The sequence below is a fragment of the Hippocampus comes genome, unplaced genomic scaffold, assembly GCF_001891065.2.
Source record: "Hippocampus comes isolate QL1 unplaced genomic scaffold, H_comes_QL1_v1.1 scaffold150, whole genome shotgun sequence".
NCBI lineage: Eukaryota > Metazoa > Chordata > Actinopteri > Syngnathiformes > Syngnathidae > Hippocampus > Hippocampus comes.
In genome coordinates, this window is record NW_017805496.1 from 1259846 (window position 1) to 1283147 (window position 23302).

Consider the following 23302-nt stretch of genomic DNA (forward strand, 5'->3'; position numbering starts at 1 on the left):
GTGCAGGGAGATGGTGATGGCCAGATGGCTTTTGAGGGCCAAGCAGCATCCTGACTGCAGCATCCTCCCCACCCCCAACTTCAGCACTCCAACCGGGGTCCCACCTCCACCCACTGACCCTAGTCCCCAATCCAAGCCCCTGAGCCCCCCTAGCACTTGTCAGTGCTGCATGAATGGGCAAACATAGTCTTTGGGCGAAACAAATCCCCCGGTCTCTTCTCTTTGCAGCTGCCTGCTTTGCAAGGAATGCTTAGCCAGGAACCCTTGTTTCCCCGGGAGAACCATGCAATTGGGATTTGAACACAAATGGCCAAGAACTCGCATTGCCGCGTCCAGTATAAATTGACAAATGTGAGCAGTCGTCGTGTTTAGATGTAGTGCATTTATTGTAAACCAGCCATAACGTACTCGAAGGTCAGTTTTAGAAAGTCGCAGGTAAGTGAATCTTATCCGTTTGCTTCAAATTGTTTCATATAGCAACCATGACATCCTTCTCGAAATGCAATCAATCAACCCCTTCTCAATGACAAACTGTGAGCCCCCTCGCCGCTCTCTCCATCTAGGCCACAAGCCAATGAAACGCTGAAGTTGATCGATGTCCAAATTTGGCCGAGCATCGCGAGTGCCAATTCTTGCTGAAAATGCATCAACCAAATCGGTTCAAGGAGCAAGCAGGAAGATGAATGAAGACATGAGATGGCCCTCAGAAAAGACAAAGAGATGGTAGGTGCCGATGTTCCCTCGAATTTTCCACCCTCACTCTCTGAGCATCGACACAATTTCCCTGAGCATGACTTGGACCACGGTGAGCAATATCAGACATGCACAGTCAAAGCAGTATTACACGAGTCCAGAAACTTGACATCATAACAATTTACAAGATGTGGGCACCTTACAAAACATTTCAATCCACCTGTGTATCACAATAGAACATCATCATTCAACGTCTTCTGAGAAAACACAAATATTTCCGAGCTACTCTTGAAACGCACAAAAGAGGACCATTTAAGGTGCTCGTAAACTACGCCCGCGTTTGGACTTCCTGAATGGAGAGGTCCACCCGCGTGTTGCCTTTTGCGCCTCGTCAGCGGTGAAGGTGTGTGAGTGTACGCGTGTCAACGTATGCTTCAAACTGTAGTACAGCAAGGGAAGTGGGAATGGTGTGGTGTCCTGTTTGTAGATTAAACTGGGGTGGAAATGAAGGAATACAAATCGATTGTGCGAGCGTGGTGCATGTCATCGTGTGCCCTGAGAAGGTGAGAGCAGTGCACAATTCCTCACGGGCGCAGCTTCGTCATTCAGATGAAATTGATAAGTAGATTTTGATGGCTCATACGTGTGAGTAAATACCGTCTCTGAGAAGTACAGTCCTGTGTCCAAGCAGGCAGCAGCATGCACATTCACTGTACATCTCATTATGCTGAAAAACCTCACCCAACCATATCAAACGGCACTTAATGAGCCGTCAGGAATGACACGAGGAAATAATACATTTCCAGCGGTTCTGATTGAACAATTAGTGTCAAAGATTCTCCCCCTCTAAATGAACTCGTATGCCATTCAATGTAAATATTGAGTTTGGGTGCAATGAGGTGGCTGTCAAAGTTTTTATTTTACAAGCTGGATTCCAGTTGAGGAGTGCACTAAAGCTTTGCATTAAAACAGACTCAAACGTGTTTATTTCAGTGTCATGCAGTCTCTGGCGTCTTTGTTACTCATCATATAATGTACAGTAACTATTTAAAATGATGGATATGTACTATCAGGGGTGTCAAACTCATTTTTGTCGCGGGACACATTTTAGTTACCGTTTTCCTTGCAATGCCGGTATGGCTGAAACCATATAAAGAAGTCAAGAATAAATATTTAGTCGCCTATTGTATAACTTACTGTAATGAGGGGTTTGGTAACAAGAAAATGCTTACAGTATCACTCTTATTTATTGCAAATGAGAATTTGAAAATATGGTCGTGATTTTAGCAAGCATCATGAAAGTTGCCATCTTTGATTTGCTTTCGCGGGCCACATAAAATGATGTGGTGAGCCAGATCTGGCCCCGGGCCTTTGGTTTGACACCTGTGCACTGCAGTATGTGGTTCGTTTGTCAAATGAGGAACCCTGTTTCAACTTTGAGGTTATCTGAAGAGGTTTTAAGAGTCAAATGGACGATGAAGTGACAATATTGGATAATATCTCCAGCCTTGATGTCATCCAGTGAGATTTTTTTTTAACAGTCTCTGCCGCCCATGTACAACCCATGATTGCTACTTAAAGAAAATGAATGTGTGACGCTGTGGCGATGTGAGAACATAACCCTACAAAGTGAACAAAATCCAATTACCATGTGCCCGGCCCAGTATCACATATAGGATCTTGAACTCATGCGGCCAAGGTAATTGTCAGCGGAAACCTTACAGCGCCGACACCCATTGGTGACACTCCAACAATATAGAATCTGTCGCGACAAGATTGGCTATTTGGATTGACTGGATTCGGCGAATGTCCATCAAGAGGGAAGGTGAGTATTGGCGCAGTCTAATCCCCCTGGAGAGTGGCTGCCCTCATCTCGCGTCTGATTCATGATGCTGACACTTTGAGGCAGCCACGAGGCTTCAAAAGGAATCGACACGTGTCGCTGCGGATAACCCATTGAGCATGCAAGGGGGGCAAAAAAACTCAATTTGTGAATGGTATGAGGGTTGGTCGCCATAGCAACAACAAAGCAGTTTGGGTGGGATTACATAAATATCAAGCCTCGGAGAGCACTAGACAGAAATGCCAAGTCCTTGTGTAGCGCTATGCATGTGTCACTTAGCATCCACCGAGGCACAGCAGCTGGGACTTTGGTGGCACCAATTAATATTCATGTTCTACGTAATCCCAGGTGACTAATTTAACACACCTGATCGAGTCGATAATTTCAAAGGAGGAATCTAAATAAACCTATTTTCAATGGAGACCCTATTTCAGTACCTACAGCAGGAAGGATCACGATGAAAATTCAGCACATACTGTAGTGATGACATCTGCAAAATGACTTCAATGGCCTTTTAAGTAACAACGTTAACGCATAGAGGCCACACCCAAATTTGAGCATCCACCTTGAAAGAAGGACAAACACATTCTGACTGCACAAAAAAAGGTTAAAAAAAAAAAGAAAAAGAAAAATATCAATTGTGCACAGGGTTGTTATTCGAAATCAGTCAAAAGTCCACCAAGGACTAAATAAAATGGTCACGCGGAATGAAAAAAAAGCTGGGTTGAATTTACCCAATTTCATTTGGTCAAGTGGTGGGACAAAATAAAATCAGCTGGATCCAGATACATTTTTAAGTCGACTAGATAGCTACTTTAAAAATATGTCTGTAATATTTTTGTTGAACTGACTCAATTTTATTTCGGCAATTGGCTGCACAAAACAAAACCAACTGGATCCAGATACATTTTTAAGTAGATATCAGGTCTATTAAAAAAAAAAAAAAAAAAAAAAAAACTGACTCTAGTCCACTGATTTTTATTCTTTTAAATTTAGTCTAATTTATTTCATCAAGTGGTTGCACAAAATAAAATCAACTAAATCCGGGTACGTTGTTTAAGTCGATCTATCGTGTACCTAAAAAAATGTAAGAAGAGCATACGGTATATTCAAAGCTGAGCTTTCTAGAAACTGCTAGAAAAAAGAAATCGTATACATTTAAAGACGGTCTTTGGATCCAGATGATTTTATTTTGTGAAATCACTTGACAAAATCAAATTCAGTAAATGCAAAAAAAAAAAAAAAAAAATTCTGAGTAGATATTGAAATGATGATCCAAATTACAGAGAAATATTTTGTCTGACTTGAAAACCATGAACAATGGACATCACGTTTAGCAGCAGCAGTAAGGGTCGAACCCCGGCATGTGGAAATGCGGAGTAAAGCTAGAAGGGAGAAAAGGAGCCGCTCCATCCCATCTTGGCGGCAGACCGCCAGCGTAATTCTACACAACCACAAAGCGCCAGAAGACGACCTCGTAGATTCCTCATGCTTCCACTCTAGTCCACTGATTTTTATTCTTTTAAATTTAGTCTAATTTATTTCATCAAGTGGTTGCACAAAATAAAATCAACTAAATCCGGGTACGTTGTTTAAGTCGATCTATCGTGTACCTAAAAAAATGTAAGAAGAGCATACGGTATATTCAAAGCTGAGCTTTCTAGAAACTGCTAGAAAAAAGAAATCGTATACATTTAAAGACGGTCTTTGGATCCAGATGATTTTATTTTGTGAAATCACTTGACAAAATCAAATTCAGTAAATGCAAAAAAAGATGATCCAAATTACAGAGAAATATTTTGTCTGACTTGAAAACCATGAACAATGGACATCACGTTTAGCAGCAGCAGTAAGGGTCGAACCCCGGCATGTGGAAATGCGGAGTAAAGCTAGAAGGGAGAAAAGGAGCCGCTCCATCCCATCTTGGCGGCAGACCGCCAGCGTAATTCTACACAACCACAAAGCGCCAGAAGACGACCTCGTAGATTCCTCATGCTTCCACCGCCGCTTTGCCTTTGAATGTGTCTTTCTCCTCATTTAGCTTCCTGGTTCATGTTCAACTAATCGAAGATATTTCTTTACAGAGGTATTCACAGTGTGTAAGTCACACTACTTCGCACAAAAATCAGAATTTTTTTTTGGGGGGGGGGGGCATGTGGGGGATATACCACAATTGAGTGTATGAAAGGACAACTCACCCTTTTTTGGTCCTCCAAGCCATGCTGGACGGGTCTCTTCCTGGGCTGCTGTTTTGCACAAACCTCCGCCCCAGCCTCCATCTTCCCATAGGTGGGCAAATATTCACGCTGGTGCACAGTGGAATATTATAACAGGGATTGAAGTGAAATACCCACTACAAGTATTTCAGTCCGCTTCCCCGCTTGGTTTGTTGCGGTGAGGCGTGAGCATCTATCCAAAAAGTGGAAAAAATGTCTGTCCATCAACTTTGCTTCATCAAACAGGTGACAGCCAATCTCAGAAAGGGTCCCGCCTCAGTCACAAGCCGTGACACACTCATCGCGTTTCTTCCAAGGTTTCTCGTTGCAGTCTTTGGCCTGGCCTGAAGTGAGCGTCACGGCAGACCATGGAAATCAGATACCAGCGGGGTCCTCCTCGCTCCCAAAACCACCATCACAGCCATGGAGATTTTGGAGGGTATTATTATCATAATCCTTGCTTTTGGACAACAGTCAGTTCATCATCCAGTGAGGAACACATGGGCAGGCCTCCGATTACACACACCGCTTGGTCTTCCAAGTGACATCCGCGTATTTATGAATAAGAACGGCAAAAGCGAAGAAAAGATCTGGTGTCCGTCCGTGAACGGCTGCTTGTGGAGAGGAAGAAAATAGGCAAAGCAAAACAATTAGATCACTAAACACAACCTTGATCAAGGGTCTACCATTAGTTCCAATGAACCACTTGATTTGTTTTGTTTTTGTTTTTCTGGTTCAATGAAATGAGTCACAAAAAGAATCATGGTCCATTTTTCACACCAAAAACCAAATCGGAAACCTTGGGATGCTGATTGATTCGGATCTGACTTTCAGCAGTCATAGCAAATCAATCACTAAAAAAGCCTTTTACTTGCTCAAAAAAAAATGCAGTAGTTGCATCTCCTAGCAAAATAGGAGACGCTTATCCATACTTTTATTTCCAGTAGACTTGATTATTGTGATGGTCTTCTAACTGAACTCCGTCAAAAGAGCATCAAACAGCTGCAGCTCATTCAGCGAATAAAGAGATCACAGCATATTATGACAGTCCTAAAGGCTTTGCGCTGGCTCCCACCTGTAGACTAGATTTTAAAATTTTGCTATTTGCCTATAAATCACTGAATGGTGATGATCCTGGTTACATTAAAGAAATGCTAACAGGATGCAGTATAAACCCAGTAGGGCTCTGAAGTCTGCCTCCTCAGGTCCATTAATGGAGCCCTTAATTCAAAGGAAACATGGCGACACAGCATTTACCTGTTATGCTGCACGGAAATGTAAAAAGTGATTTTAAACCCCAGTAAAAAACGATGCTCTTTCCCTATACCTATGATTATCTTTCAACACATTTTTTAAATGACATTCTCCAAAATTATGCTCTTGCACTGAATGTTCTGTTAGTAATTGCAATATGCCGCTCATATTTCTTTAATTTGCTTTTAGATCTATTTTGTTTGGAAATGCATTAAAATTGTCCTTTATTTGTTTTAAAATGTGAAGCACATTGAGTTACCTAGTGAATGACACGTCTTATATCAATAAAGCTACGTTGCCTTGCCATTAATTTTAGCAGTATACTGGAATGCAAAAATTCTTGCTTGCAGTGTTGTGGCCAAAAGCCCTGATATATTTTTGGCATCCGTACTATGTTACTCGATTTTTAAGTCACCTGGTGAGGCAACTGTACCTAATATTTAAATGTTGAATAGTACCTTCTACATCAACATGCTGATATATGAATGGATCAGTATAGGTAGCCTCCTGGTCTTTCATTTCCCGATGTAAATTAATTTTAGTCATTCTTTTTTTGCATCCGTCCATTTTGATTCCTATCTTAGGAAACATAAAGAAAACATCCAAAGCTAAAGCATTTACGATAGGGCAGGCCGATTTTGCCAAACTGCTGATTGCATTATTCGCACTAATAACATTTTCACATGGTGTGCTACGCGTAGGCTTCCATCCTAATAATGTCCATACAAATTACACGTATTTTTCATTAGTGCCCACTCGGAGTGAATATTAAATGAGAAAGTGCCTGAGCACTTCAGGTAAAACACGTTTCCACCTGCCCATACGCATGTAAAATTATTTTGACGACTTTTGTCGTGTCCAATCTTTCAAAAATTTCACGCGCGGGGGGCATGTGACAACCTTCTCCTTAAAAAAACGGAGGGGAAAATTAAAACAGGTATTTAAGTGCAGTATTCCTATCTGTCAAAGGTTAGAGCTACACTGCAGCATCCCTGCAGAACATTCTGCGCCGCATATAGTCTGAACTGAGCTTTCTAGAAACTGCTAGAGGAATAAAAACACATTGTATAAATTACGGAGACAAAGTAATGCTGGACAACATCATATTTTTCTCGTAAAAATCACTCTTACCCCGAACTTCTCGGTTTGTTTGGTTCCCTCGTGGAGAAGGTGTCTCCTGCTTCCCTTGATGCTGTCCCTTCCTCTGGTCTATGAACGGAGCAACTGATACGTTCAAGTACCATCGGAAATTTTGGGTGGGCAGGGCTGCAAAAACTTTGATTCACATTTTGTACACACACTTAATATACGATTGTGACGGTCTCTTTAGTTCGATTGCTGGATTTTTTTTGTTTCTTTAATGAAGTCATCAATAAATTTTTTGATCCACTTGTGCTCGGGAGCTGGAGTCTAAACTGAAGCTGCGTGGGGTGTGTCACAATTACAAATAATAATACTAATATATTTATATTTTTTCAACGGAATGAATACAGATTGAAAGTCAGTGGTGAGAATGAGAAAATTGCATATTGTGGCGAAACAAAACCACCCGTTTCTCATCCGATGCATGAGGATACGTCTACGGTACGTCTGCAGCCAACGTGAGTCTGCTAATTTACCATGCATCCCTAAAGTACTCATGAGAGTGGCCACACATTTCCTCTCGTGCGTGCGAAATGACGTCACGTATTGCGTTTGTCTCTCTCGACATTCTCAAGACGCTCCTTCGTTCCCATGGAGACACTACGTCGGCAGGCTTTTACCGCCACTTAGCGTCCAAAATGTAGAAAGGTGAAGGGCAATTCAAAATTAAATGGGGACAAGCATAGTCTATTTTAAATTCAGCAACACAATGATTTATTAGTTTGACTGTCCATAAAATTTGAAAGGTCCAAAGAGCATTTTAAAAAATGATGTCGCATTCAAATATTACAAATTATTATTTCAAGGCCAGGTGTTGCGAACATTGACCCTATAAAACATAACAATGGTTCCCTGCCAGTACGATTTGGCAGTAGCCGCAAGGCACAAAGAGCAGTGGGCTGGACTGTATGCTCACCATCACCTTATTGGATAACCAAATGAACAGTAAAAGATTCTACCCAGTAAAATCTAAAAAGTACAGGCTGACGAGGACACGCAACCAGTCTTTCAAAGTTGGCAAACCGGATTATTCTCGAATTTCTAATATGTCTATATTTATAGAAAGAACTGCAGAATTTGCCTCCTGCCCCTCTGAGGCGACAATCTGCTCCGGCGTCAACTGCCTTGTTCCAACGAGTGACTTTAATGCAAAACTGAGTCTTGCGTTGAGCATTGTGCTCACCTTCATGCTGGCTTTGATTATGTTTACCATGGGATGTGCTGTGGAGGTCCAAAAACTTTGGGGGCACCTGAAGAGACCCTGGGGCATTGCTATTGGTTTCCTTTGCCAATTTGGCATCATGCCTTTCATCGCCTTTGCTTTATCCGCTGCCTTCAATGTGATGCCTGCTCAGGCGCTTGTCATCATTATTCTCGGTTGCTGTCCTGGAGGCTCCGCTTCCAATATTATCTCCTACTTTCTGGATGGAGATATGGACTTAAGGTAAGAAGTGTCTGGTTCATTGGATAATCTAAAGTGAGTTGATGGGATGTTGTGTGAATCAACGGCACGGCAATGTGCAGACATGTGAGCCCATTATCTTCGACGATTGGGCCAAAATGAATCACAATTGCCCTTTTTGGCTTCTAAAGCAAAGTGTCATCAGAAAAGTGTGGAGCAGTAAATTTCTTTCTCTTCAGTATCAGTATGACAGCCTGTTCCACCACAATGGCCTTGGGAATGATGCCACTAAGTCTGCTCATATATACCTCCATCTGGACTTCTTCAGACAAGATCCAAATCCCATATGGTAACATTGGTAAATATACAACCCATATTTATTGCTGGCAGACGGATATCAAAACACAAAGTACTTTCTAGAGTTTTTTTTTTTTTTAATGTGCGCAAAATGAGACAAGGGATTATCTTAATTTCATGCACTCATTTATGCTATGTCAGGTTTAGGTTGTATTTTGGTCCACCAGAAATTGAGACACTTTTATAAACATCGAATTTGGGTTTCCACAGGTATCACTCTTGTGGCCATCCTTGTCCCAATCACGGGAGGAATGTATATTCAACATAGGTGGCCCCACTTGGCGAAAAAAATCCTCAAGGTAGGAATGTGCATTGTTCTTGCCCAAAAAATTGCTACAAACAGATATTTACTGTATGCGTTCTGTCCAGATTGGGACCATTACAGGCTTTAGTACTATGATCATCATTATTGTGGTTGGGAGAGTTCTTTACCAGACTTCCTGGGACATTGACCTTTCCATTTGGATAATCGGAATCATCTACCCCTGTTTGGGTTTTGGGATGGGTTTCCTTCTGGCTCGCTTGGTCGGTCAACCATGGTACAGGTAATGCGACAGTTGATGGCATAACATTAGCAAAATTTTGCCACAGCAACATGCAAACCTGTTCAAAGCATGCCTACACGACAAATTGCTGCTTTAGTAAATCTAAATAATAATTTGGTGTCATCACCAAATCTTTAGTTCTCTGAGCCATACACACAATGTTTCTGTTATCTTTTTGTTGTGATTAATGTTTTTCTGAGAGGTTAGGTGTCGAACAATCGCTGTGGAGACTGGCTTTCAGAACGGCCAATTGTGTAACACCATTATCCAGCTGTCCTTCAGCCCAGCTGAACTGGAGCTCATGTATGCCTTCCCTGTTATCTATAGCGTCGTTCAGCTAGCGCTGTCTATCCTGTTTGTTGGAGGTGAGCGACAAACGGTGCCCATGTGGAAGCTAGCAATTTTGTGATGCAGTGCTGCTTTCTTAGACACATGATTAATCCCCTGACTTGAAGGGAATCTGTCTGTGATTTGTCTGAGTGTGACAAAGGGACATATTTATATTATGCTATCAGTCAGCTGAGTCAGCTCTGTAGTTGTATAATAAAATACGCAGAGAATATGGGAGGCCACTCAGCTGCAGTGAGCCCATGGACAATGTTCAATGTTCATGACAATTCGATATGTAATCAAAAGCTGTATAAATCAAACGTGTAACATTGCCGAAGCAATTCCACTTCACGTCGAGAAAGGAATTAGGTATTCGACAAATAATTTTATTGAAAAACTTGTATTCAAAGGAAAATGACCGTTAACGTGAGATTCACAAAACAGATGCCTTTTTGAGTGCTTTTCATTGCACCTTATACAACTTCCGTCTTTCAAGTTTGAATTGACCCAGTGGATAATGTCAGTTGATTGAAAAGACGTCAAGATGGTGACGGATTCAAAATTCTTGCATTTTACTCCACAGGATACCAAGCCTATAAAAAGTACAGAGGTCTGGGATCAGATGAAACAAACAGTGAAGCGCCATCACTGGAAGATGGCTACGTAGAACAAGCAAAATAGGCAAACTGCCATGTGGAAACTAGTGCCTTTGAATTGAATAATGACTGAATACTAAAAGAAAAGAAGAGCACGTTGACAACACAATCTACACCACACCCAGATTGGAGATTATGGCTCTGCTGACTTTGATATTTACCTTTCTTTTTCAGTTCCTTGACTTGGTTGTGCCTCATATTTGTTTTAAAAAAAATCAGCGCTGACCTCAGGCTTCCTGATTTTGATTTTCCTGGGGAATGTTGATTTAGCATTAAGGTTGTGGTTTTTACTAATTTGCCTAAACTAAAAACGATTAGAAATATAAAACCCCAAGCTTATAGTGTATGTTGTGAGCAACATTTGCTATCTATTAACATTTAGAAATGTACTAAAAACAACAGTAAGTGAAGAATTGGCTTCAGCGAAGACGGATATCTTAAAAGAGTACAACTGAGCCAGTCATTAGTTGGATGGCTGAAGTGTGTCATCAAGTTTGCATGTCTTTGCAGCGTTGTTGTTATTGAAGAACCAATGTGTAGGTAAAACATAAATATTTCGAATTAAGTGGAATATCCATGACCATCGCAGTTATACCTCAGCTTCCTCGGTTGTTCACGGTTTTAATACATTGGATGGTGTCTTTCCCTTTCACATGCTTAATACAGTATTATGACCGACAGTCGTATTTCTTGGATCACAGCGACACCCTCTGGTCATTTTTCGTAATGGTATCTTGAGCATCATTTCCGTTTTAAATTATGTTCTTCGTCTTATGCAGCCCATAAAAAAATGTTCAAAAGATTATTATTATTCAAGCGATTATAAAGAAGTAGAATACTTTCAAGTTTTATGGGGAAAAAACGTATTCAGTATTGGTCCTCGAAACCCGCCCTTGTCTTCACAGGGGCGTGAGTTTTCGTTACTGCGCATGCGCGATCCGGCAGGGCCAAACAAGTCATTCACTCAACTTTATTTCTCTGAGACACTTGACCGACTGGTGCGGGCTGATTTGAGAGCTTAAACACATTTGGTTTATCCAATCGTTCATATTTACCGTACATCTTTTTTTAAATGTACAAATAGTCTTTGAAACCCTTGGATTTATCTCAGAAGTACTGATACTCAAGTATTCGAAGACCAACATGGGAACTTTCTTCTGACCAGGGTGGTGTACAATTTGGTACGACTTGTTTTTTTACATTTTATGTAATGGAACATACGCCACTTGCTGGTTTGTTTTTCAGCTATCCGGGCATTTGTACCAGCATACTAATCGACGTAATAACACGACACTTTGCTTTTTAAAATTAAGCGGGGTTCACTCGTTTCATGGCGGGGGCCAAAAACTACACGTCAGCGCGCGTTCGGAAACGACAGACTTAGACGTCGTGAGCACGACAATCGTCTTCTGCAACATCCATCATGTCAACGACGCAGTCTTGACAATGTGGTAACAGCTTGAGTTATATTCGGTGAAATAATGCAAACGTGTCTGCCTGTTCACACTGGAGACTCATTCCGCGCCAAGGATTTCAAAAAATGTTTACCTGCGCGGGACGCCCAGCTAACTTCCTGTTTGGCGCGCGCTCATTGGCTCGTTTGGACGAAAAGGGCGGGAGCAGCTAGTTGATTCGACGGATACTACGTCGCTTACAGCCAACTTCAAACTAGTGTTTAACATTTTTTTTTTTACTTTTGGAAGAATGTACCCTTTGGGTTTGCTGAGAAAAATGAGGTAAAATAATTGATCAGTTTAATGGCTAAATGATATAAAGCGTCATATTTTTTTTTCAGTTCGGCATTCCGTGAAACTATAAGTAAAACTATTTCTGCTTGTGTTGAGTCTACTGATTTTTTTAAAATCGATTTTGACTGAATGTTTTTTTAATCACGAAGCGTTATGTTCTTTGTTTATAAATGCAAAATGTTATTCTGTTTTTGTTATTGTAGATTGCATTTGTTAAATAAAGTTGGTCAATCTACATATTTTTCCTCTCACCTTTGTTCTTATTTCTACTGTAAGTATAGTGAGGACAATGCGTAGACTAGAGGCCTTTAATGTGACAATGTTGCACTGTTAGTCACATCATATATTCTAAAATCAGACAGAATTATTTTACTGTAATAGACTGTGCTTTTCTAATACAGTCAAGATTAGTTTACACCTTTACAAATAATTATGTCAATATTGAGCTATTTTGGTGTAATATCAAATACTAGTTGATTTTTTGGGGGTGGGGGTGCTTGCCACTTGAAATATGAATTCCAAAGTCAGCTTAGGACATATATCTGCAAGCATGACTGAAGCTGTATTAAAATATGACATTTGCTTTTCTCTTTTATTCCAAGTTGTATGATGGCTTTATAGCCCCTCTGACTTTGTTAAGTCATCTGAAAACCCCGTGAGAAGTGCACACAGTTCATCATGGGCCCGCTCACAACACCTAAAAAAGCAAGCCAAGCGGGGTCTCCTGATCCATGGACGCCAACTTCCAACCTCAAAATCCTCATCAGTGCTGCAAGTCCGGAGATTAGGAACCGGGAAAAGGAGCTGTGTCTGCCTCCCGAGTTACATGAAGTTCTTGATTCTACTCAGGTCTAGAATTTTGTCTTATCCAAATTGTATACCATACTCTTTGACAGAGATTCGTGTGCTTACTTCTCATGTGTTTGCTGTTATTCTCTTGTAGGATGTTGAAAATGGAGATGAGTCTGAGAAAATGTTAAGCAGAAAAGAAAAAAGTCTGGGTTTGCTGTGCCATAAATTCCTCGCCCGCTGTCCAGATTGGCCAGACCCAGCTGGCAACAATGACATCTGCCTGGATGATGTAGCCACTGAACTCAGTATGTGTGTTCATATCTGACCAGTGAACACATATTATCATTTTACGTTGCCACTTGCAGCTGTCATGGTTTCTGACTTTTTTTTTTTCTTCCCCTGGCACAGATGTGGAGCGCCGCCGCATTTATGACATAATGAACGTGCTCGAAAGCCTGCACATGGTGAGCCGTTCTGCAAAGAACCGCTACACGTGGCACGGTCGGACCAATCTGGCCCAGACTCTGGCCATACTCAAGCAGGTGGGTGGGGAGCAAAGGTACTGCCAGCAGATGCAGCAGATCAGACAGCGCTTCCCGGATCAAGAATTTGACTTTGATGGCGACGAGAAGGAGAACCAGGAGTTGATACACTCGGAGAGCAGCGAACACGGACAAAAGGAGCTCTTTTTTGTGGAGCTTCCTGGAGTGGAGTTCAAAGCAGGTGAGATTCGAGCACAATTTTTTTTTTTTTTTTTTTTTAATTTCTGCCAATTCTTACAAGACTACAATCTGTTGACCTTTGTGCCCAGCCTCTGTTAATAGTCGGAAGGACAAATCCCTGAGAGTGATGAGCCAGAAGTTTGTCATGCTCTTCCTGGTTTCCAATCCACCCGTTGTCAGCCTGGATGTGGCTGCCAAAATCCTGATTGGAGAAGACCCGAGTGCTGATCAGGATAAGAACAAATTCAAAAGTGAGTGTCATGTGACTGTCCCACAGTTGACGGCATTCTAGATGTGCGAATTGGTCATTAAGTAGCCAGTATGTGTCTGCGTTACGTTTACAGCGAAAGTGCGGCGACTTTACGACATCGCTAACGTGCTGCGGAGCCTCAAACTCATTGAAAAAGTCCACGTAACGGAAGACAGGGGCAAGAAACCGGCATTCAAATGGGTGGGCCCAAATGGACTCCCTCAAGTGAAAGGTATAAAGAAACTTCATTGCTCATCTTTGGTGTGTGTGGCGATTTTATGCAAATATACATGCATATATACATTTCTAGCATAATCGTTCAAATATAACACAGTCCAACTTTAAATATTATTGGGAACGGAGGACCTCAGTATCCGGTGGAGTTCCGTTCCTCGGGCGGCATAATTTCAGATATATTTGGATGAAGAAAAAAAATTGGCCCGTTCCTAGCGAACAAGTAAACGCCACTGTGAAACAATCAAATGAAACACGGCATGTTGATAACTGAGCTTGGTGTGTGATGACGTATTCTTCCGCAAACTAGTTCAATGCTCGCCGTGTCGCTCAAGGTTACATACTTTACGACTGTGTCACAATTTGTTCACCATTCGACTGTTTCAGATGTGACAAGCGGCACCTCCATGTGTCCGCCCAGTAAGACAAAGGTGCTGGAGTGCCGCCCCTCTGTCGAAAACTGTGCCAAAAACCTCTTTTCATCACCGCCTGGCGCCAAGCGAAGCTTCACGCGACACCCCTCTCTCATGAAGCTGGCCAAGAGCATTCAGGATGACCGGCGGAAGATCAGCTCAGCCCCCACTAGTCCTGCCAAAAGTGAGACTCGCTCTCTCTCTAACTCTCTCTCTCACTTTGAGGTAACAACAATGGTGTTTTGTGTTAACTGTGTTTTCCCCTCCTCAGATGAGTGTGATATCCCCAGCAAAATGGCTCAACTTGCTGCTATTTGCAAGATTCAGCTTGACCAGGAGTCAGCGTAAGTTTGGTGGAGGGAATGTAATGTCGACGTAGCATGGGCGTTCAACACTTTTGTGCTTAATGTTCCAGTGCCAGAGGCAGCGATCCGAAGACGGTTGCCACCGAAGCAAACGCAACAGTCGCGAGGCTCCCGCCAACCGCCATCTCAGTGGCGCCGCCGCCGGCATCACGCCTCACTCCAAACGAAGAGGCTGCAGGGAACCCAAATGTGCACGGCACCCCGGTGGCCTCCCGGCCCTCGGGCGGCGTCGCATACATCCCGGCCCAGTGCTCCCCACTCATCCCCGTCATTTTGCCTCAGCGGCCGGGCAGCGGGCCGTACGCCGTCTATTTGCACCCGTCGTCTCTCAGGCCCAACCCCCTGACCAGACCGCCGCCGACCAGTTGCGCCGTACGCTCGATGACCTTTGAGGAGAAGATTGGGCGGAGCCCGACTGCCCCGTTAGCTGCTAAGGGCCAACCCGCTTCGAGGGAACCTGACGGGAGCCCCTTGTTGGTCAAACGGTTGTGCTCGGACTCAGCTGCGGAGAGCAGTCCTCCCAAAGCCAAACGCGCTGACTCCATCCTCAAGGTAAAGCACATACCTGCATATATGGACTGATACATATACAGGTGGTCCTTGGTTTACGTTATTTTCGTGTATTCAATTAGAATTACAGTCAAATCTGTTGATAAAAACACAGCTAAAAATACTGCTGAACCAATCCACACCGGGAACTGTTTGCCAGCCACTCGCAGGGCACACATAGACAAACATTTCACGCTCACAATCACACCTAGGGACAATTTGACACGTGCAATTAACCTGCCATGCATGTTTTTTGGAACATGGGAGGAAACCTGAGTACCCGTAGAAAACCCACGCAGGCTAGTTTTCACTCTTCTGCATTTTCTCACATTAATGTTCATGACTATTGATATTCATGCCTCTCCACCTCCTGTGGCTCACCCGCAGGACATCTCCCCAAAGCAGTGCCACGCCCCTCAAGCTCGTCTCAAGACCCTCCGCAGCTGCCAGCTGTCCAACAGGCCCTCCCCCCGCGCCCTCCACCTGGACCCCGAGTTCATCAACACTCCCGGCAGCGCCGTGGTTGCCCAGACGCTGGAGCAGAGCTTGGAGAGCTTCCTGGACAAGGACGACAAGGCGGTGACTTCTGACTGCGAGGCGGGTTTAACGCCCGTCAGAGCCGCCCCGCTCACACCCAGACAAGTTAACACTGAGGTAACCCGCCACACGCACGCACAAAAGCCACAAAGTAAAAGCAATTTGAATGCGGACCATTGATTTCTCTGTCTGTGTCAGACTTTAGTGCCGGCAGGATACCTGATCCCACTCACCCAGCAGCCTGTTGTCGGCTCGGCATCAGAAAGCAACAAGCCATCTACTCCTACTTATGTCTACCAAACACCTACTGCAGGTCAATGTCCAAACATGCTCCTTTTATGAACTTTGAGACAACATCTCATTATTTGCATTCTGTGTATGGCATTCTGGTAAAGATTGGGTGAAGTGGAATAAGAATGAAATAGAAAAATTAATCACGCTCAGGGTGCCGCCATGTTGGGCAATATCACCCTCTGCTGGCAACCAAAATTAATGTCACCAGACTCTTTGCGTAAGCTCTAGGATCCCCCCCCCCCTCTTTTTTTTTTCCTTTCATGTTTGTATTTTATTTATGGCATCGCTATCATAGGTACGGATTCCGATGTTGTTACCATAGCAATGCATCCACTTATATGTGAACACAACAAAATCGATCCGGTCACTTCTAAGGCAGTTAGAGCCTTAGATTTCATCAAATAAGGCGTAAGATACTGACTGTTGTACGTCAAACAGGATCCAGACCAGCCCCGGTCCAGGAAGTGACTCCCACCAGCTTCCGTCTTCACGGACCCACCGCGGCCACATCTCCACACCTGAGCCAGCAGGCCCAACGCCTCCATAGCCCCAGTCCCGCTATCCTCAACTTCACCCTGCAGAACCTGGGTCTGATCTCGGGCTCCAGCCCGGGAAACGCGTTCGCCTCACCGCAGACCCCCGAGCGGTCAAACGCCGTGCTCAGCCCTCTGGCTCTGCAGCAACGAGGGATGGTTTTCATCAAGCCGGTGACGGTTCAGCAGTCCTCGCATCCGGTGGCTCTGATCAGTGTTCACCAGGTAGACACAACCACTCGCGGTCCTGTCTAAGGACGGATTGATCCGCAATCGAAAAGGTCTAACGAAGGCAAGCTAACATGACCATTGTTTCTTTTCTCCTTGTTCTAGCCTTTAATGACGACTCCCAAAGGAATGGGATTCCCCCAGCACAGCTTCTTCCACACACCGGTCCCCCTCACCCCTCTGACTACTGCAGTGGTCTCCCCCAGTGGACAGTCTGCCCCTAAAACTGCTTACATCCCTCAAAGGAAACTGGATGTCAACAGTGAAGAAACGCTCTGATGTTTGTACAGGTGTGTGGACGAGAGTTACTTCTGGGGGTGGTTAGTGGGGTGCAGGATCGCAAATGAGATTTTAAAGCCATTCAGCACATGCCAGTAAGGTCATTATTCTCCTCATTTTTGTTTTTCAGTCCTTCTCATGTGTGTGATTTGGTTATTTTTGTTAGTATGAATTTTTTTTTTTTTTTTTTTTCATGTTAAGGATGCGAGAAGCTGACGTCAGTACATCCCACCCGTCTAACTCCCGCTGAAATCAGATAGATGCCTGTTTGTTGTTTTGACTGAAAGTGTTAAAGGAAACCTTGTTGATTGATGTTTTATCTTCAGGGAATGTAAAAAAAGAGAAACCTTTGCACACACGTACTGTACATGTTTACAAATGGAATTAATACATCGGTGAATATTTCTGTTGAATTCAATGTAAACTTAATCTGATATTTTGATTACTTGCTTAATTTATAAAAAAAAAAAGTGACATCCTGCTTGATGAGAAATTCTAAATAACACCTAAAACATTTAAGATCGTGTGACTTGTCTTTGTTATTTTTATTGTATGTATGTATTGGGGGCTGTCCAGTGGTTAGCGCGTCGACCTCACAGTGCAGAGGTACCGGGTTCAATTCCAGCTCCGGCCTCCCTGTGTGGAGTTTACATGTTCTCCCCGGGCCTGCGTGGGTTTTCTCTGGGTACTCTGGTTTCCTCCCACATTCCAAAAACATGCATGGCAGGCTGATTGAACACTCTAAATTGTCTCTAGATGTGAGTGTGAGCGCGGACGGTTGTTCGTCTCTGCGTGCCCTGCGATTGGCTGGCAACCGGTTCAAGGTGTCCCCTGCCTACTGCCCGTAGACGGCTGGGATAGGCTCCAGCTACCTCCGCGACCCTTGTGAGGATAAGCAGATCGCAAAATGGATGGATGAATGTATTGGGGTTTACATCAGTTTTATCTTCATTCAATATGTACCAAATATCGTTATAAGTTATGAGGACGTGCGGGAAGCATTTGTACATACAGCGCATTGTTTTCGAATTGAGAATGAAACATGCATTGACATCACATATAGTACCGGAAGCAGAGGGGTCTGGTTCTATTGTGCTAAGTGGGGTTTCAGCAACTTATGTGGCGGCTGCTCATCTGATTTCTTGAGCACCGCAACATTTTAGGGGTATTCAAAACATGTCGGAGGTCGCCCCTGTGCTCATTCAAAAAAACATTCTGTTGCCTGTTTTTCTTGAAATTGGCTGTCGTCATCTCCAACCTTTCTCTTCACAACCACCAAAAAAAAAAAAACACCCAGGGCACTTTATAAAACTTGGGCGCTGCATCACATTCAACTTTAATGTCAACTAGGGGGCTGAAAAATATCATTTATCTGGTTTGGATGAATACGCTTAAATTCATTAGAAGCTTCTGGTGTTAAAATAGCAGTTCGGTAACCCGCGCTCATCCTCGGCGATCATATTCAGGCACTCGGTGAGTGTCCACAGTTTATTGTGTGTGGGTAATCCCAAAACCCTGCGTGCAGCTGTGAGTCCTGGCTCCGGGGTCACTCTGTAAATCCGCAACAAATATTTGTGTGGCTGACGGTCAAGGCTTCACTCAGCCTGTGATGAAGGGTCAGGGGGCTTGGCTCGGTCACAAGTTATTTTAGGAGGATACTTTGGTTGAGGGGCGTCACTGCTGATGGGCATTATTTAAACCAGCCCGGAACATACAAGCGCCACTGCGGGACAGAAGCGCACAGACGTGGATCAAGGTAAGCTCTGATTGACTTTATACACAACACTCGTTTATTGTTTTACGTTTTTTTTGAATGTAATTTCAAGATAGTTGGCTTCTGTACAGCATAATGTCTTATTCAAGTTTTTCTTCATAAAACTTCACATCCCGTGGCTTTGAGGTGTCGGACATGCACTGATTTGGGCAGACACTAGTGTTCAGTGGGAAAAGAACTTTCCGGGACATTTCAGTCAGTGTGTTAGATATCAATCCGAACTGAAAGGAATAAGTCAATAAAACTAAGAGACTAAATTGATTGGTGTTCTCTCTGCCCATTAAATGTCAATATCAATGTTTTCTGCAATGCTGGGATTACAGTCACGAACTACTTACATATTCAGTGACATCTTATTGCATGTGTCAAAGTCAAGACCCGGGGGCCAGATCTGGCTCGCCACATCATTTTATGTGGCCCGCGAAAGCAATTCAATCATGTCAACTTCTATGATGCTTGACCCAAATTTCAAATTGTCAAATGTAATCCGCAATAACAGTCATTATTCTTGACTTCTGATTTGAAAACTAGTTATTCATCAATTTGTTGTGTGCTGTGTAAGTAATATGGGGAGGGGATTCAACATTTTAACGGTTTCCCAAAATTTATAACGGTCCTCCAAAGGAAACCGTAACGACAATGTGGCCTGTGACAAAAATGATTCTGACACCCCTGTATTATTGGATTTAAAGCTGTTCAAAAATATTGTGATTGGTGATAGAATTGGTATGTATCGGTACTTCTGAATAAGTAAAAGTCTGGGGCGCAAGGAAGCCCCGATTGACCTTTTGTATGCTTCTAACTTTGTGCGAACAGTTTTGCGCAAGGCCCTTTTCTGGTCCAGCGTCAGGGTTGTCACAAATCCTAAAAGGTTCATAAAATCCCGGTTGGACTAGAGCCCTGACCTCAAGCCCATCAAACACATTCAGAATTGGATTCTGAGCCAAGGCTGACTTGCCAGCCACACACCAAATTCTTGTTTTCTCAAAACAGCCGACAGACTTTTTTTTCCCCCCTAATACCACTTTTTGATCATGCTGTTTACACGTACGTTCACAGAGTCCCATTTCGGCTTGAATCACATTTCAACCCCCGGCAATCCAAAACAGTCCAATGACATTGATCATGTTTCTGCATGTGTGTTTTTTAAACTTAGATGCCAAACTGGGGAGGCGGTGCAAAGTGTGCAGCCTGTGAGAAGACTGTCTATCATGCAGAGGAGATCCAGTGTAATGGGAGGAGCTTCCATAAAACCTGCTTCATATGCAGTAGGAACACTTTGTCTTTCCTCTCACTCACTCACTTTATTGTCTGAATGTCAAGGATATATTAATGACAGAAGGAAATATGAAAAATAAGAGAACAAAAAAAAACTTCAGAGACCAGGAAAGAAAACGAGTGTATTCGAGAGGGCGTAACCCAAATCTTATTTTCAGTAAAAGCATATACATTGGCGTCAAAAGTTTAAAAATCACAATCTCCAACTCTTAACTTTGTTGCGATGTCCTTAAGCATATGTTTATTGAACACATTTTCAGATTTGTAAAGTCATGGACAGAATGTTGTTTTAAATTCCAGAGCAAGAAGATAAAAATGGATTTCAGCCATCATACAGAGGAAAATTCAAAGATTTAAAAAAATGTGTACATATTAAAAATTAAACATATTTTAACCAAAAGTTCAGAATGTATTTTTTGACACTGATTAAAAAAAAGAAAGTTTACTTTTTTCCATCACATCAGGTGTTTGAGATATTTTCATTTTTGGTCATTTATAACGATGACATTTCAGGGAAAAAAAACATCCACCTCCTTGCTGAAGCTAAACCTTAATTCATAAATATCTCTATATTATTTTTATTATTATTATTATTATTATTATTATGGCTTCTGCCATTTTAGGACTTGACATATTACCGGACAAAAAAAAAAAAAAACATCCACCTCCTTGCTGAAGCTAAACCTTAATTCATAAATATCTCTATATTATTTTTATTATTATTATTATGGCTTCTGCCATTTTAGGACTTGACATATTACCGGACAAAAAAAAAAAAAAACATCCACCTCCTTGCTGAAGCTAAACCTTAATTCATAAATATCTCTATATTATTTTTATTATTATTATTATGGCTTCTGCCATTTTAGGACTTGACATATTACCGGACAAAAAAAAAAAAAAACATCCACCTCCTTGCTGAAGCTAAACCTTAATTCATAAATATCTCTATATTATTTTTATTATTATTATTATTATTATTATTATTATGGCTTCTGCCATTTTAGGACTTGACATATTACCGGGCAAAAAAAAAAAAAAAACGAGCACAGCCAATCACAGCAAAGATGTCCATCAAACCAAATGAGCATGAAAGAAAAGGAAGACAGAGTGAAATGGAAGTGGTCCGATGTCATGACGCCGCCGTATTTGGAGGTCCCGTTCCCATCTGCAGCTGTTCAGTCTTCATCGACTTGACCGCGGTTGTTTGTCTGCCCGAGATTCAGTTGCGGCCACAGACGGTGCGATGACTTAGTTTGTTCCTCTGGGATGTCTGAAAGGCCTCCGAGATAAGCCCGCCCGTCCCTCTGCTCAGTGTTCGTCTCTTTTCTCCAAGCTTCAGTTCGCACACGCATTTCTCGCTATGAATAGAAATGCGACACATCGAAGTATGCGTAATGGCTCTGCTGACTGATAAAACTTGCTCGGTGCTGGCTTTTGTTTAACCGTCACCCCAATTTGACACCACAGTCAGAATCCGTCACACAGCCCGAAGAAAGCAAATGAGCCCAATACGCAATATTCTTTCATTGTTAATTTCTTCCTGAATTTGAATTCTTCATTTTACCACGATACTACTTCTGTCCTTACAGTGGTGGGCGAGTCGTTTCAAGACCAAATCAGTACCGATATCGGATCGATACTTATCTAAGCCGATCGCAATAGCATTTTCAGTTTCGTTCATGCGTCGTCAATCGTCTTTCGAGAATTGTTTATTCGAGAAATCGCGTGTGGTCCACTTGCGCCGGAAGTGACGTCACCGATGAAAAATGCGGCCTTCGGAGGACGTAAGCCTCTGAATTTGGACATATATAGCTGACGTTTCTGTTTGCTTTGCACAGTGACCTGCAAGAAAGGACTGGACAGCCACACGGTCGCCGCGCACGAATCTGAAATCTACTGTAAATCTTGCTACGGCAAGAAATATGGGCCAAAAGGCTATGGATACGGCCAAGGGGCTGGAGCTCTGAGCTCGGACCCTGTTGGACACCGCGGCCACCTGCAACCCAGCAATGAGTATGATCACATTATAGTAAATCCAATAAAAATCAAACACAACAAAGCTTTAAAAAAAAGAAAGAAAGAAAAAGAGCCACATTTCCTCTTTTCTAGCCCTAAACCACGGCAAACTTCCACAAACACCACCTCCAGCAAGGTTTCCCAGAAGTTCGGAAGCTCCGACCAATGCTCTCGCTGCTCCAAATCTGTCTACGCAGCAGAGAAGGTGATGGGAGGAGGAAAGGTAAGGGGGAGTGCAGCTGTTTCCAACATATACTGTCATATCTCTCTGACTTGATCCACTCACTTATCAGCACTTGAGTCTCATTTGATGAAGTTTTTTGCAAGCAAAGTTATACACATTGATTTGAATGACTTCTGGGACAACTGCCATCGCTCTGTATTTTCTACTCCAAAATTAATAAGTCATGAATTTATCGGCTATGTACTGTTTCTTAATAACTTGTCTGTGTCGGCAGCCTTGGCATAAAACGTGCTTCCGCTGTGCTAAGTGTGGTAAAAGTTTGGAGTCGACCACAGTGACCGACAAGGATGGAGAGATCTACTGTAAAGGTAGAAAGGTTCAAAAGGCTTCACTCTAAAAGAGGTCGGAATATAACTTTTAACTTTTGTTTTTTCTCCCCAGTTTGCTATGCCAAAAACTTTGGGCCAAAAGGATTTGGACTGGGCAATGCCGCCATGTTGGCCGAATGAGCGTGAACACCGGAAGTCAGGAAGGATGGCCGTGCCTTAAATGAACGTTGTTTCACCAAAACTATAGCAACGGAGACTCTACCTTTGCTCTCGTTTATGTTTCTAATAAACCATATTGGTACCAACATTTCCATCTTTCGATTTTCTGAGGTCGT

At 42.8% G+C, this 23302-nt stretch overlaps 4 protein-coding genes across 4 annotated transcripts in view; 3 read left to right on the top strand and 1 right to left on the bottom strand.

Annotated features, from left to right (window-relative positions):
* The window catches only part of nav2a (neuron navigator 2a), a 142362-nt gene extending 135142 nt beyond the window's left edge, over positions 1–7220 (bottom strand). The window contains exons 1-2 of the mRNA XM_019876375.1: positions 7138–7220; positions 4735–5363 (exon numbers count right to left, since the gene is read on the bottom strand). Coding sequence (XP_019731934.1) covers positions 4735–4815 — 81 coding nt within the window. The 5' untranslated portion in view covers positions 4816–5363; positions 7138–7220. The remainder of the gene's footprint in view (positions 1–4734; positions 5364–7137) is intronic.
* A 906-nt stretch (positions 7221–8126) lies between these two features.
* On the top strand, positions 8127–11034 carry LOC109519735 (ileal sodium/bile acid cotransporter-like). The gene is made up of 6 exons (XM_019876441.1): positions 8127–8593; positions 8791–8909; positions 9119–9207; positions 9278–9453; positions 9661–9818; positions 10367–11034. The coding sequence occupies exons 1-6, from the start codon at positions 8196–8198 to the stop codon at positions 10462–10464; spliced, it is 1038 nt and encodes a 345-aa protein (XP_019732000.1). The 5' UTR covers positions 8127–8195; the 3' UTR covers positions 10465–11034.
* A 94-nt stretch (positions 11035–11128) lies between these two features.
* e2f8 (E2F transcription factor 8) lies at positions 11129–17906 on the top strand. The gene is made up of 13 exons (XM_019876440.1): positions 11129–11620; positions 12790–13036; positions 13131–13284; positions 13388–13702; positions 13791–13952; positions 14046–14183; positions 14573–14782; positions 14870–14942; positions 15014–15515; positions 15900–16166; positions 16248–16362; positions 16782–17101; positions 17210–17906. The coding sequence occupies exons 2-13, from the start codon at positions 12866–12868 to the stop codon at positions 17381–17383; spliced, it is 2601 nt and encodes an 866-aa protein (XP_019731999.1). The 5' UTR covers positions 11129–11620; positions 12790–12865; the 3' UTR covers positions 17384–17906.
* A 1103-nt stretch (positions 17907–19009) lies between these two features.
* On the top strand, positions 19010–23274 carry csrp3 (cysteine and glycine-rich protein 3 (cardiac LIM protein)). Its single transcript, XM_019876410.1, has 6 exons — positions 19010–19139; positions 20314–20425; positions 22277–22451; positions 22548–22677; positions 22913–23006; positions 23080–23274. The coding sequence occupies exons 2-6, from the start codon at positions 20314–20316 to the stop codon at positions 23145–23147; spliced, it is 579 nt and encodes a 192-aa protein (XP_019731969.1). The 5' UTR covers positions 19010–19139; the 3' UTR covers positions 23148–23274.
* The last annotated feature ends 28 nt before the right edge of the window (positions 23275–23302 follow it).